General features: G+C 37.4%; 1 protein-coding gene across 2 annotated transcripts in view; it reads left to right on the top strand.

Annotated features, from left to right (window-relative positions):
- Positions 1 to 15,010, top strand: part of SLAIN2 (SLAIN motif family member 2) — a 36,377-nt gene that overhangs the window by 10,296 nt on the left and 11,071 nt on the right. For both annotated transcript variants that reach the window (XM_072037632.1, XM_038178255.2), the window contains exons 3-6: positions 6,843 to 7,007; positions 8,388 to 8,549; positions 9,574 to 9,933; positions 12,187 to 12,324. In XM_072037632.1, coding sequence (XP_071893733.1) covers positions 6,843 to 7,007; positions 8,388 to 8,549; positions 9,574 to 9,933; positions 12,187 to 12,324 — 825 coding nt within the window. The remainder of the gene's footprint in view (positions 1 to 6,842; positions 7,008 to 8,387; positions 8,550 to 9,573; positions 9,934 to 12,186; positions 12,325 to 15,010) is intronic.

Below are 15,010 nucleotides of genomic sequence, written 5' to 3'. Positions count from 1 at the left end.
ACTGACACAACATAGTTGATAAGAGTCTGGGGAAGGACTGATTGCCTGGCCCTTGAGGAAGAAAGCCTACAGTCTTCATCCTTTCATTCTCAGCCTTTCTAATGTCAAATAGCAGCAAAATGCTGGAGGATTTTCTGTTCATCTGATTTCTTTATTCATTTTCTTGATAACTTACCAGCAATGCTTTCCCCAGTGAATGTTCTACATTTGTTTTAACCTCTCGGTCTTTTCCAAAAATTACTTTATTTTAGCTTTTGTTTGAGCCTATTTTTACTGGAGAAAAGAAAAAAAAGTTATGCTGAGATAATCCTTTCTCTCTTACTATGAATATCTATTCTTGCCCCACATATCCATCTTTTTTTGGTGCTATGTGACTTTTTTATAATTGTTATCTGCAGGAATTAACAGAATGATTGGACTTGAGCTAAGAATATTTGAAAGTTTAGTTCCACAAGTGTTCCCAACCACTCTTCATATACATAAACTTTGCTGAGTTTGACTGTAACTTTTCTCCCCTCTTTGGATTCTTCTCTGGTGCAATTCAGTCTTAATTCTGATTTGTATTAAGATTGTTCTTAATGAAACTTGAAAGCATTGCTGGTAGATAACATGACAAATCCAGTTCTCATTTTTATAAAACTATTGAGTAAAATGGTGAAAGTGCCTTCAGTATGAGTCACCTTTTTTCTTTCCCTATTTCTTGTGCTTTGTGTAAGCAGCCTTGGCAAATGTCCATTAAAAGTTTTCCTGAACAGTTACCAGGCTTTCTACAGGTATAGACTGAAATTCTGAACAATGAAAAGTGCCAGGTCACAGAGATTTATGAAAAATGATGCAAATTTGGGAGCCTGAAGAAATTGTGGTATGACTTAACTAAGTACTTAGACTGTATAGTAGATAGGATAAGCATGAATAATTTTGTCCTTTTTTCAGAGCTGAGTAGAAATATTCCCAAAGTAACCACAAATTCTGTAACCCCCAGAATATCTTTAAAAGTTCCATATGAAATGCACAAACTTAGGTTTGATCGTTCAAACTGAGTCTAGGCAACTTCATCTCTTTTTTTTTCCATAGCACTGAAAATCTGCTTCTGGCAGGGACACTTGCAAGAATACATCAGATGGCCGATAGTACTAATCAGGGGAGAAAACATTACTGGTAGAAGAGAGGGGCTGTAATACTGCTAGTTGGAGAAGTTTGCATGGAAAAGTGAAACAGAAAATGAAATTGTTCTTCAGAACAACTAGACTACTTGCAGGAGTAGGGTAGCAGGAAGCTCCACTGGAAAAGACAAGTAGTGCCTCTTGTAAGTGTGATTCTACACCAGATTATTCTGGGTTTTCTCTTTTACATCACATTTGCCCCTGTGGACCCCTGTCACTTAACTGAAACAGTAGCTAGTAACAGGTTAAGAAATTTCAGATCCAGTTTCCATTGGTAAGGCTTTTCATACTGCTGTTACTTTCTCTCCTGAATCCTTGTAGATGTTTCTTTTGCCTTGATGATTTTAGCTTTGTCAGCTCCTATTATATCTTTCTAATGTAATCTTTTTTTTGCTGTTTCTCAGTCTCAAATGTGCTCTTGTATTCCTACTTTTCTTCTTTCTTCTTATAAAATAATCTTTTTCCATTTTGTGGTGATAAAGAAGGGAACAGGGGCTTTCAGCTCCGTGCTCCTGTGAGCAAACAGTTACTGAGAACTCAGGATGCACAACGCCTTTTTGCTTCTGAGTTCAAGTTTACAGTTGCATAGAGTCCTGACTAGTGCTGGAAGAGTGTCCAGACTAGAGTGAACCTTAAGGCATATTCTGGTGCAAAGACTTCTCGTAGCTATGCCTCAAGTCCCTGGTCAAAAGTGCAGGAGGGCGTTTCACGTTGGCTGGAAACCAGCATTTCCACCACATGGTGATCTAAAATGGTGTTGGGTTTTACAAGTAAAGCACATGAAAAAAGCAACTGCAGGAGCACAGAAATACTATACCCAGGAGGAAGAACTTTTGGAAGAGATGCCACGAGACACAGTTGTATAAAACTAGAAAAGAGTAACTTTGGCCATGTTGCAATTTTTACTGAGGCAGAAGTAATTTATTTAAGTATTTGAAATCAAATGCATGATCACTATGGACTGTAGTGGCTGTGTATAAAAACGTAAATGTTTTCTGTGCTGAGTGAGTATGATATTTATTTTTTTTAGTTAAGCACTGAGCTTGTTCAAAACCAACGATTATTTACCTAACCTTGGTCTCAGTGATGGAATTCCCTAATGATTGTTTTGAATTACCACAGTGACTACTAGAATAAATTTGTCACTTAATCATAACAAACAAGTTTCAGATCTCTATCATTTGGAGAAGTTGGTCTTGATTCATAAAGTAGGTCTTCTGAACTACCTAGGCATCAGTTTTCTGCACACAAATTTTTCTATTCCTCTATTTCAGAGCAATAAAGAGATTCAAGACCAGTTCAACCAGCTGTTGACTAAAACAAACTAGGTGCTGTGTGCTGTTAGTGAATGTTATGAAAGAAAATATACATTAATGTAAAAATGCTGATCGTTAACCCTGTCTTCTGGTGTTTTGAAAGCTAATGTGTAATATTTTCTAATGTAATATTTCATTTAATATAAAATCACTTTCACGTTAAAATTGATCTTACTAATGTCTGACGATCCTGAGAAAGACCATATTTTGAGCTGTAAAGCCTTCCTAAATTAGAGAAATCCATGTTAGAATTCTGTACCAGAAAAATAGTTTGGATAGAGCTTTTATTCCTGGGGAAAAACACAGTGCTGAGGGAGGTAGTTCATACTTGCCTAGGATGAAAAATGCTGTACCACAAAAATTTCATCGTGTACCAGGGAGTACTTTTCTATATGTAATGGAAGAATGCTTTCTTTCATCAGAAATCTGCATGTGATAAATATTTTGTGTCATTGTAAATATGTATAAAGAACCTGTTTTAAAGGTTATGCAGTACTACAGTTGTTTCCAAATTTGTTTAATATTTTGAAATACTTGTCTGCTGAGTAAATACAAAATAAAGAACTATTCATATTTATATTTTAGGGTTTTTTAACCAACTTTTTCAACAAGAGATGAAAAATTATTCTTTATGCTGTGAGAACAAAGATTCAATTGGAATAGGTACTTTGGGGTTCCTACATGAATGCTAAAAGCACTTGCTGTCAAAGGAGTTGCCAGGCAGAGAAGGACCTGGGAGTGATTGTGGACAGTCAGCTGAATATGAGCCAGCAGCGTGCTCAGGTGGCCAAGAAGGCCAACGGCATCCTGGCTTGTATCAGAAACAGTGTGACCAGCAGGGCTAGGGAGGTGATCGTCCCCCTGTACTCGGCTCTGGTGAGGCCGCACCTCGAGTACTGTGTTCAGTTTTGGGCCCCTCGCTACAAGAAGGACATCGAGGTGCTTGAGCGGGTCCAGAGAAGGGCGACGAAGCTGGTGAGGGGCCTGGAGAACAAGTCCTACGAGGAGCAGCTGAGGGAGCCGGGCTTGTTCAGCCTGGAGAAGAGGAGGCTCAGGGGCGACCTTATCGCTCTCTACAGATACCTCAAAGGAGGCTGTAGTGAGGTGGGGGTTGGCCTGTTCTCCCATGTGCCTGGTGACAGGACGAGGGGGAATGGGCTAAAGTTGCGCCAGGGGAGTTTTAGGTTAGATGTTAGGAAGAACTTCTTTACTGAAAGGGTTGTTAGGCACTGGAACAGGCTGCCCAGGGAGGTGGTGGAGTCACCATCCCTGGAAGTCTTCAAAAGACGTTTAGATGTAGAGCTTAGGGATATGGTTTAGTGGGGACTGTTAGTGTTAGGTTAGAGGTTGGACTCGATTTTGAGGTCTCTTCCAACCTAGAAATTCTGTGATTCTGTGAGTTCTCATCAGAGTCAAATAGAATACAGCCTGCTTGTAATTACCTGCTCTGTTAATTGAGCTTTGTAATAAAACCAGGTTTCCCTTCTGATATTCTCAAAATAAACTGGAGGTACCTTAAGAATGCTGGCTAAAATTCATTGGATTCCCTAATTGATGAAATTAGCACGTATCCTATAAGACTTAGAGTGAAAAGATCTAAGAAGTGGAATATAAAACTTCCATCTGTCTTTGTGCACTCTAAAATAATACTAATATTTACTGATTTAGACACCAGAGAGGCTCTTTACAGAAGGTGCAGCTTAAGGAATCTGCTGTAAAATCAACTTCAATTTCTGCTCTTTCTGCTTGTGCTGCGTTCTGCTACCCATGGCTTGTATGGAACAGCTGAGGAGGTGGTGACCACGCAAAGACTGGGGCAGGAGGAGGAGCTGAAGCAGGCTTTGCTGCTGAAGGCAGTGTTTCATGCAACTGTAGTCTATTTGGCTTTTTATAATGTCCAAATAAATAAAGGTCTTACACCAAATAAAAATTTTTAATAAATAAATGTCAAGTTGTCTGACATAGCAGAATGGAATACATTTTTTTTTAAATATGCTACTCTCAGTAGCCTAGCTGTTACTGCGTTAGTTCACTACCCTTTTTCAGTTACAGAAATGTCACACTTTTCTTTGCAAGGGCTTAGTTTCTGCTTTTTTTCCCCTAGAACCTGCCTGAGGGTATTGCCACGCATCTGCAAAGCCTCTTGTCATTTTATAGTATATATGCATAGTTTCAAAATTCTTATGTCTTGAAGCTTAGGTTCTATCAGCTAGGTGAGCTACAACTTAATCTAATCTAGATTTATACATCATAAAGTTTTGATCTCTAGCTTTCAGTTCAGTATTTTGCGACGTACTTGCTTCTTTGTTCAAGTACAATTCAGTTATCAGCTTGGCATAAACTGCTTTCAGCACTGAAGAAACTGCCTTTACCAAAACTGACCAAATTTCCTTTGGTTCCCACTTCCCCCACTGAAGTTCCATTTTCTGTCATGTTAAAATAAAAACTAAATTTCTGAGCAAAACCCTCATTTAAGTAGCTACCCAAATAGTACACTGTAACTGGGCAAGTATGAAAGCAGAGATATCGTGGAATTTTTTGCAAGTGGTTAAAATTCATCTAAAAAATACTTTAGCACTGATAGTTAAGATCAGTAGTAGAGGGAAGTATTCCATTTTGGCTTTTATGTTACATACAGTGTTTATGTCCATGGATAGAAAAATCCTGAAGCATTGAAACTGGATTAGAAGTGGATAGAAGGGAATAATCCTACAGTCCATTTGAAAGAGCCATTAAGTATTCTATTTTGATAAGAGATTTTTGAAGTTTACCACACCAGATGCAAAACTGTCGAAAATGTGATTATAACTTCTGCCTAAACAAATGTTATGTTGGTAGCCAACTTTTTGGCACACTTTTAAGTACTTCATTTGGCTGAAGTGTTAAATAGTCGATAAAAAACAACCAGAATAGAAAATGGATCTTAGAAGAAGCATTAGTGTGGATTGTTGTGTTTGAAGCAGTGGCCATTTGGTCTAAGCTGGTAAAGACCTGGCAATGTAGAGATTTGTGTAATCCTCCTGTACTTGAGAAATACTTTCTAAACAAGTGATTGATTCCTTTAGTTACATTCTTCACTAAACTGAAGAATAGTAGACAAGAATAACCACCATGTGGCTTCTGTTGTCCTGGTGATTTAAGTGGTAGATTCAAACAGCGCTTACGGATCTTACTGCAACACGCATTTGACCACACTTTCTGCTTCTGAGTGCCCAGCAGGTTCATGGTATCCAGAGATACAGATGCATTTGCTAGGCTTAACTTTTTTTTTTTTTTTTTTTTTGGTGTGTGCTTTGGGGAAGTTCATAGGTGGTATTGCTGGTTCTCTGGTGCCAGTCTTAGGGTTGCTGTTGAAATACTGTGTGGTCTGGACAGGTCTCTGAATTCTGGAGAACTAGACATGAACTAACTGCATTCCCATGTAGTTTATGTACAACTTAATTGTTTTTTCACCCTAGAAGACCACTGCAGGAGATACTCTTTGAATGCAGCTGGTTTAGTTTTGTCTGTGTATATTAATACTCTCCCAGAGATAAGCTACAGTTCTTGGACAGAGGCTGGGATGAAGCCTAGGGAGAATGAGAACAAGGTTGTTTGGGGTTGATTGAAATTTTAAAAGAGGAAAAATCAAAGGCAACTGCCTCAGCAGTTTCATTTTATTATTTGGCTTTATATGTGGAAATCGTATTTGGATTTCATCGAGATGGCTGCAGCGATGCAGTAGCCAAGAGCAGTCTTTCTCTGTCAGTATTTTTATAAGCTAAGGGCTTTGTTTCTTCAGTAGGCACTTGCTGTCCTTGTAGCATCATTTTTGTCATTTTCCAGTGTAGGCTGGTACACAGGGTTGCATCAAATACTCATTCAAACTGTAATCAAGGCAGCTGTCTTTTATATACTCTTATATCAAGGGATGCCTCTTTATCACTAAATACAAAGTAGATGTTTTTTGTAGCCCTTGATACTTGATGGTGTGTTCTGGTTTGCATGTAATTGCATAGGTTATACACTGAGATAGCTTAGCTACTGCTGTCTTTCGAGTCACTTCTCTCTTCCTTCCCTTGGCTGAGCATGTTGAACAGAAGAGAGTAGGTATAACAATTCTAGATTTGGTTTCTACTAGGAAAGTATTTGAAAAGACAAATAAATTATAATAATAATAATAAAAAAAAGACAATAAAAAAGAAAAGACAATACAGTTGTACCTAGGAGACACAGAAATCAGTTGGAAAAACTCCCTGATGACAGAAGTGCTCTTCTTGGATTGTATAGCAATTAAATCATGCTGAAGATATCATGTAGCATTATACTTTTTTTTTTATGGTTCCCTTCTTATAATTTGTCACTTCCTTCCTCTTTTATACAGCTTTGAAGAGACAGAATTTGTACAGTAGCCCTTTCAGTGCGGTCAGTTACGCCAGCTCCTATAGTCCAAATACTAGTAGCCCCTACAGCAGTGGTTTCAACTCTCCCTCCTCAACACCAGTGAAATCTGCTTTAGTAAAACAGTTCATACCTCCTGGTACCTCAGGTAAGTGTGTGTGTGTCTGTGCGGAGGGGAGGCCCCTTCCTTTCAAAAATAAGCACTCAAATACACCACATTTGCACGGAACCTTTGGAAGACACCAAAAATCTGTCGGTTTTCTGTAGGAAGTTTGCATCATGCAGTATTTAAACCTTTGAGGAAAGGCATTTTTGCAGACTTTTTGGTGTGAGATATGTTTAAAATGTTTGGATACATATCAGCAGTAGACCAGAACTCTTGCTGGTACTTCTGTGGAGTCCCAGCACTTCTGAGGAGCTTCTAGAATTGCCCCTGTAGTTGACAGAGATACAAGTTGCACAGTACATGTTTAAATGTTACATGTTTGTGGTTGTAGTCTCTGCAATTAAGGTGTTACTAATTCACTGAAATATTTGGTATGCCAGGTGTCCATCAGTACCTCTGAGATGTGAACAATGTAATCTAAGAAAGAAGCATGTATTTCAGTTAAAGTTGTTCCTTGAAGCTTTGCAGGCATCACACTAAACAGTAACTTCTGGCAATGTTTTCTGCCTTTATTCTGCACTATAGGCTCTTTCTTTGCAGTAGAAGAATCGATGCCTGGAACATCTCTCTACGGTGAAGTGAGGACATTGGCTTATATTTACTTTAAGTCACATTAGTTTGCAGGGAAAACGAAAAAACATTACATTAACAGTGCCACTACCCGTAGTTCGCTGTGGACTTACAAAGAGAAGCCTGCACTACAATACACTCAGCAGCGTCATTACCCAAGTTTTATTTAAATCTGTGTAGCTCTGATCTGCATTTTGTGCTGTGTTTGCCTTGAGGACAGAGAGAAAATGTAACTGGAAATGGGCTGTCAGTCAGAAGGCAGCAAATGGGAAAGAGTTTTTCCTGTATGTTACAGTTTAGCAAAGGTGTGTGCTTATAACAAGTAGTATTTTTGGATAAGCTATATTTTAAGCATTCAAAACAATCAATATTCATTGGGTCAGCAATTCCTTACTGTTCAAGAAAGATATACAAATAATCAAACTTATGTCTTACACTGTAGTGTGCAGAGACAAGACTTAAAGCATAAATGAAACAGTTATACAGTTGCTCTTTCTGCAAAAGCTGTACAAACTCCACAGCAGTTAAAAAACTTGGTACAGATGGACCAGATTGTATGTCGTTAATTTCTTCTGTCATTGTTACAGTGATTTTATATAAAAATACTCATTTTGTTTGTGTAAATTATATTTTCAGCCTAGATTTGCAGTCAAGTATTTCAAACGGCCTGTTAGCCTCAATGTGTTAGTCATAATCTGTTCCCATGTTGTCGGTTCTTTTAACAGGATTTGCAACGTGCTTTTTTTTATATGAAAATAAAAAGCTCTTGTTACTCTTATTTTCTTTCTGTAGGTCACCTTAAAAGCTCAGCAGATAGGAATCCTCCACTAAGTCCACAGTCCTCTTTGGACAGTGAATTAAGTGCATCAGAGATGGATGAGGACTCTATTGGATCTAATTACAAGCTAAATGATGTAACAGATGTGCAAATTTTAGCACGAATGCAGGAAGAAAGTAAGTGTTTTCCATCCTGAAAACCAAGTGGGGCATTTGATTTATTTATTTTTTTTAATTGAATAACTGCAGTAGGACTTACTTAGCAGGAATGAGAAAGAGGTTAAGACTCTACTAGGGATGTACAAATGTAGCTCTCCTGAGAAGAAATGTAAAGTCAGTATGGCAAGACATATACAGTAGCATTTTTCACAATTCTTTCTTTTTTTTTTTTTTTTTTTTTTTTTTTTTAAGGTTGACTTGAGTCTTTGTCTGTTGTCTTGGTCTCTCTGACAGTGTAGAAAGTGGTAGTAATTTTGGTTGTCTAACTCAGTGGTCTCCAAACATTTTTATTGCACACCCCTATCAGTAAAATTCTTGAGCACCCCCCATGTATATGTATTAATTCATAAATTATATAGATGCACAGTCGTATATTATGTACATTATAAAATGTAGACAAAAATATACATTAAAAAACGATGGGATAAAGATGATGCAAACACTAATTAAAAATATTATTTTATTTATTAATGTTACAAAAAATGATTTTTTTCCTTCACTATAGTGGGTTGTTTTCTGTACCCCCGAGGTGTGTGCACACAACTTTGGAGGCCACTGGCTAACTGAACTCTGTTTTGTCTAGGGGGAGTTTGTCATGTAGCTGCTTTGTTACATTTCCTAACACATTGCAAGAAGCCTTTCAGTGCAGTTGTTCTAGGATGTTACCTGATACCAAAATTAAGATGTGTCCTGTGTTGTGAGTTTCCAGCCTGGGATAGGAGACGAACAAGTAGACAGTAAACTATACTGATGGTTGCTGCAGTAGGAAAGGGGATGAGCTCACCTACTTATTTCAAGAGATTATAGGCTATTAGATAACTTCATTTGATACTAATCTGGAATCAATTTTGTGTCTCAAATAAAAAGAGGGAAGATGAGCTGAATATAAGTTTGAGCTCTGGGCAGATATCTGTATGTGCTGTCTCTAGTCTGAACCATTTGTGGGCAGACAAAAAGTAAACAATGTTCTCATTGTTGCCAGGCCTCCGGCAAGAGTATGCAGCAACTGCTTCGCGGCGTAGTTCTGGTTCTTCTTGCAATTCTACGAGGCGAGGCACACTCAGTGATCAGGAGCTTGATGCACAGAGTTTAGAAGATGAAGAAGATGGCATGCATCACGCGGTGCACCCTGCTGTTAACAGGTTCTCACCATCACCTCGTAGCTCTCCATGGCCATCACCAAAACAATCTCCAAGGAATTCACCTCGTTCCCGATCGCCTGCTCGAAGTATAGAGTACAGTAGAGTGTCGCCCCAGCCTATGATTAGCCGTTTACAGCAACCTCGTCTTTCACTTCAAGGCCATCCTACAGATTTGCAGACTAGTAATGTCAAAAGTGAAGGTAATAAGTTCTGTCTCAAATTCATTACACAATTAGTTAAAGTAGTTGTGTAGTTCCTGTAAAGGATTTTGGTCAACTATATGCCTGCATAATACCATGGTTTAATCTCAGAGTTGTTTAAGAAAAAGCATAGCAAGCAAAGCTTAAATTTTGCTGGGTAACTCTTAATAGTCAGATGAGTTGATAGGCTTGTATTTACATGTATTTTAGATGTTATCCAGTCACTCAGTGTAATCAAGCTTTGTGGTGACTGAATTCTATCTGTGGCAGGAAAATGCACTAAAATAAAGCAAAACACAAGGGAAATGATCATTCACCAGGAGGTTTAGGCCTTGCGCATGACAGGATAAAACACAGAGAGAGTAACTGCAAAGATAAGGGTAACATTGCAATTTATACATGCCCTTAGCCTGTGAGATAGCTGAATGCTTTCTTCTGACAGTGTAGGACTGTGAGCATTTTGAGCATAAACATGGTCTTAAAAATAGTACTGTCTTTGTTAGATATTTTAAATATTTCAAAGCTGTGCAAACTGCCACGTAAGAAAAATAAAACTTGCAGGAAACATGACACAATTAGACTATACCTAACCTTAATCTATCTAATCATTTTCCCATTTTAAGAAATGTGATTATCTGGCAAATAAAGTCTTCAATTCAGAAATAATATTAATTTAGATATTAAGAATTCACCTTATTTATGCCTCTTTAAGGTAAGCTGGATGTAGAGTGTCTGATGTAGAGATGATGTAGAAAGTATTTGTAAACAGTTTATTTTCTATTTTTTCCCCACTGATACAGCAGAGATCTATGCCATTTACAGAATTCCACTGACAAGAAATAGTAAATTTTTAATTAGGAAATTAAGTGTGCTTGGCTAGAGCTTTTGGGGAAGATGATCCTGCAAATTTAATTAGCTGCTTAAGAATATCTTTGGAAGGGCCGACAGAAATCTCATCTAGTAATAGTAGCTTGAGAAAATTTTAGGTATATAGGAAATCAGTCAACACAAAAGTTAGTAAACTATGTTGCAGCTTAGTTGAGAATTCCTTTCCTGTTCTTTTCTAGGGCTTTGTGAAAGTCTTAATGCATGCTAGATGAGCTACAAGAAAAATATTCCATTAGAGGCAAGGTACCAAAAACTGGCGTCCCACGTATCAGAGGGATGAAAATAGAGCGTGATCACGTGTTTCTGAAACACTTCCAAGGAACTCTTGGAGTGTTTTTTGTGCTGTTGGATGTTGCTTGGATATTCAGAGTGGATAGACCAGCAGCCTAAAAAAGTTGTTTGGGATTTTTTTTTTCTGCTCTAGACTGGTTAGAGGGAGGTTTAGATGTTCAAGATGCACCAACTGCAATGCAAACCAGTGCAAATTTCTAAGTGAAGGAAGTACATCTGTAGGAGTATTCAGCCTATGAAGATGCATACTTTTGTTTTCATCTTTAGTGCTTGTGCATGGTTAGAGTACTTCTTCCCTGCATCCCCCCTTCATCAGCAGGTTGGCCATCCATCGTGCCTTGTCGTCTGCACTCCTCTGTCCTGACCTGTGTCATCAGCCCAGCTCTGCGTGGGTTGGACATAGCAGAACGTCATTAGACTTGGGAGAAATTTAATGGCATCTTTGTGTATTCTGTGACACGTGGTACCAATTGTAGAAGATCCTTAAAGAACCAGTACTAGCTGAACAGACAGTCAAATGAGATGTGAAAGAAGAAGCATAATATTTCTTTAATTTTGAATGTTGTGTGTTGACAGTTTCTTTCCAAGTGCATGTCAGTTATTTGTTGTATAATATGCTATTATGAGGCTGGGTAGTCCCAAACGTTGAGTGATAAATTACGGTATGTTTTTAATCTTCAGGCAAGCATAGTATATTATAACTTTATGGATGAAGACTTTGGGAAGTATGCCAAACTGCAAGCTAGGTTTCTCTGTTGAATTGCTGTAATGGTAGAACAAAACCCAGGGAATTATAATGTAGACATGCTTCGATTTCAGAACATGCCATGACTGATTTATTTTCACCACAAGTGAGAACTGTTCCTTCTTCCTTTTTTTATATAAATGTTTTGTATGTTTTGTATATGATGCATCTAAAGAACTATAATGTAACAAAATAGGCATTTAAATTGCACCATAGTTTATATACCTGTTTGTGTCACTTAGATTTTTGGTTTCAGCTATTGGTTAAGAGCTTGGACTTTGTCCAGCATTTGACTACATATCATGATATCGTTGTGTTGTTTCATACAGAAAAACTAAGGCGTAGTCTTCCAAACCTGTCCAGGACATCTAATATCCAAGCTGAGTCTGTGAAAAACAGCAGAAGTGACTCAAACTTCCAAGTGCCAAATGGAGGAATACCTCGCATTCAACCTCAAGCCTCAGCCAGTAAGTACTTTTGTGACATTGCAGTGTATATGTTAGAATTGAGTGGTGGTACTGAGCTGTTTTCCGGTGTCATGGCACAGAGAAACACTGCATGCCACACTGGCAATGCTAATTTTAATTTTGATCACATTTGTCTGGAAATTTCTTTTTTTGATAAAAGAAATCAGGTACTGAGTATATTCAAGGGATGTTTGGTCTCTAATTATAGAGATATAAAGTATCATTTGTACTGTCCTAAAAGCATATGCAAATGCACTATAAAGAATGTAAACATAGTGGTGTTAGACATTTCAGAAACCATTTATTTTCTGTGATTAACAGAAGGTATAATGCCCTATACTGCTGAAATTTATTTTCAGACCACAAAAATGTATCAGGCTACCAAAACACTTATCTAGGTTGGGTTTTGCTATTTTTAATTAGTGAAACCCGATCTGAAATCATTCATGCAATTTTAACTCTCATTTGCAGTTTTTCTTCTTCTGTTCTGTCACCTGACAATTCTGTGTTCAGATGCAGATTTTATTTTTTTTTCAAGTGGCAGTGTTTCTCAGTAAAGGTTTGGATGAACCTGCAACCTGTGAAACAAATTAGCCCAGTGCTGGGTTAGTGCCTGCTAGTTTGTCTGAAATTCAACTGCTAATATGAGAATGCTGCTAATCTCTCAAGGCTCCTAGCAATGGTGACCTTAAAGAAGCCAAAGCAAATGAAACTTAAATATTCAGTGCTTCTTTGTATGTCAATATTGACAGTTCCTGTTGTTTAAATGTTTCCTGACCATTTTATTTTAAAACAAGTTTCAAAATGAATAAGACTGTGTGACATTTTCAAAGGAAGAACACTTTATGAATATCATTATTTGTAGAGCTTTGAACTATGAAAGTTCATCAGTAATCTAAATATTTGGCAGGTAATGTAAGATATTATCTGTGAATGAAACTAATTTTATTTTTACCTATTGAACAGTAAATGCATACTGGTGTACCAATTGGCCTGTTTAACTAGTCCTTTCTAAACAGTGGACTAATACAATCAAATACAGTTAAGTACAGAATAAGGAATACAGATCTTGCCAAAGACTACAAGATTTCTATCTTTGCAGTGTCTCTGACTGGATGTAAGGGTTGTGTGTCCCAAGTGTGTGATACTATAGCCAAATCTGCACAGGTTGTATTTGGTGTTTTAAAATTGAGCAAACTTGGAAGAGGAAAGCAAAGAGGGTAGCTTAGATGGTCATAAAGCTATTTCCAAAATTAAAAGTATCTTCATAGTGAAGCTTTATGGAAAGATCAGACAGCAGAAGTCTCAATATTCAGTATTAATTGAGTTACTTCATTGCAGGAGTGTGTGACTTATGTTTTATACATATATATTTTTTTTCCAACTGCTGGATGGATTGAGAATCATGGAAACTATTAGGTAAATTGGTTTGCTTTTTATGGGAATCTTTCCCCAGATATGAACCAATCTAGACCAACTTACACTTCAATGTAAGTTAAGTATCGTTAATAAAGCGCAGATTTCTAGCTTTTACAGTTTCCCTGCTCTTACAGATGTTTGTCAGAGTCTTGCTATTGACAATCGTAAAACGGTTTGTGTATGAAGTCAATGAGTAAGTATCTTTGCTTAGCCTGGATTAAAAAAATTTCCTCAAAATTGTACATTGTATTAAAAAAATACAGAATTGTGTCTTTTTATTGTATACTTTTTGTTTTATTGGTTTTATATTTTGTCACCTTGCACAAAGCACTGTTATATTGCAGCAATTTTTTGTTTTCCCTTGGCAATGACTTCTGGGTCTTGGGATTCAAAGCTTCTTCATACCTGCTAGTTTTGCATGAGCTTACCTTTGCAAGGATGCTGGCTTGCCACCTGAGGTCACTACTTTTCTCTTTGTCAAAGATCTGCTGTTCATAATTTACTTGCACATTTGCTGTGGCTGCAAAACTGAACTTGCTATGGTTGCTGGCACTCAAAAATGAGTTAGGAATCCAGTAAGTTTCTGTATAACAATTCCTGTTATGGTTACATAGGCAAATTGTATATGCCTGATTAAAGAGTAGAGGAAAGATATTATAGTACGTACAATTGTAAAAGGTGAAAACATTTGGTATTACGAGTTTTAGCTGTGATTTAGTGAAAAATCCAAATTCTCTTTGAAAAGGGATTGACTGAGTGAATTACATACTCGTTTTTAACTATTAGAATCTTCCTTCACATCTGTTTCACCGTGCTGTTATGCAGAAAGGATTTTTGAATATGAAAGCTGATAAATATTTTTCATCTTAAAACACTGGAAGATAAGTTAATGTTTGCATTCTCTAAGGAACAGGTATCTTTTAGACTTTAATGTGTTACAGATTGCAGAAGTCTCACATTTAGGTACTACACCACATAGATTGTGCAAAGCTATCGAACTTAAAAGGTGGCTTCCATGTAGGAGCTACGTGCTCTGTTGTGGATTGTGTGTTCATGATACTTCTGTACTTAACTAGCACTTATTAACGTAGGGATGTGAAATCTTAAAGGAGAGTTAAATATAATGCTTTTTCAAAGAGCTAAACTGTAGATTGTACAAATTATTAGTAAACTCATTGTGATCTGCCTGCCAAGATCCAGCTGCTTGGCACATTCAGAACAAAAGAAGAAAGTGATTGCTTTAAGGAAACCAAGTATTCCAGCTCAG

This window comes from Anas platyrhynchos, chromosome 4, assembly GCF_047663525.1.
Source record: "Anas platyrhynchos isolate ZD024472 breed Pekin duck chromosome 4, IASCAAS_PekinDuck_T2T, whole genome shotgun sequence".
Taxonomy (NCBI): Eukaryota; Metazoa; Chordata; class Aves; order Anseriformes; family Anatidae; genus Anas; species Anas platyrhynchos.
The sequence above is the reverse complement of the archived record's forward strand: the minus strand, read 5'-3'. Positions and strand labels throughout refer to the sequence as shown.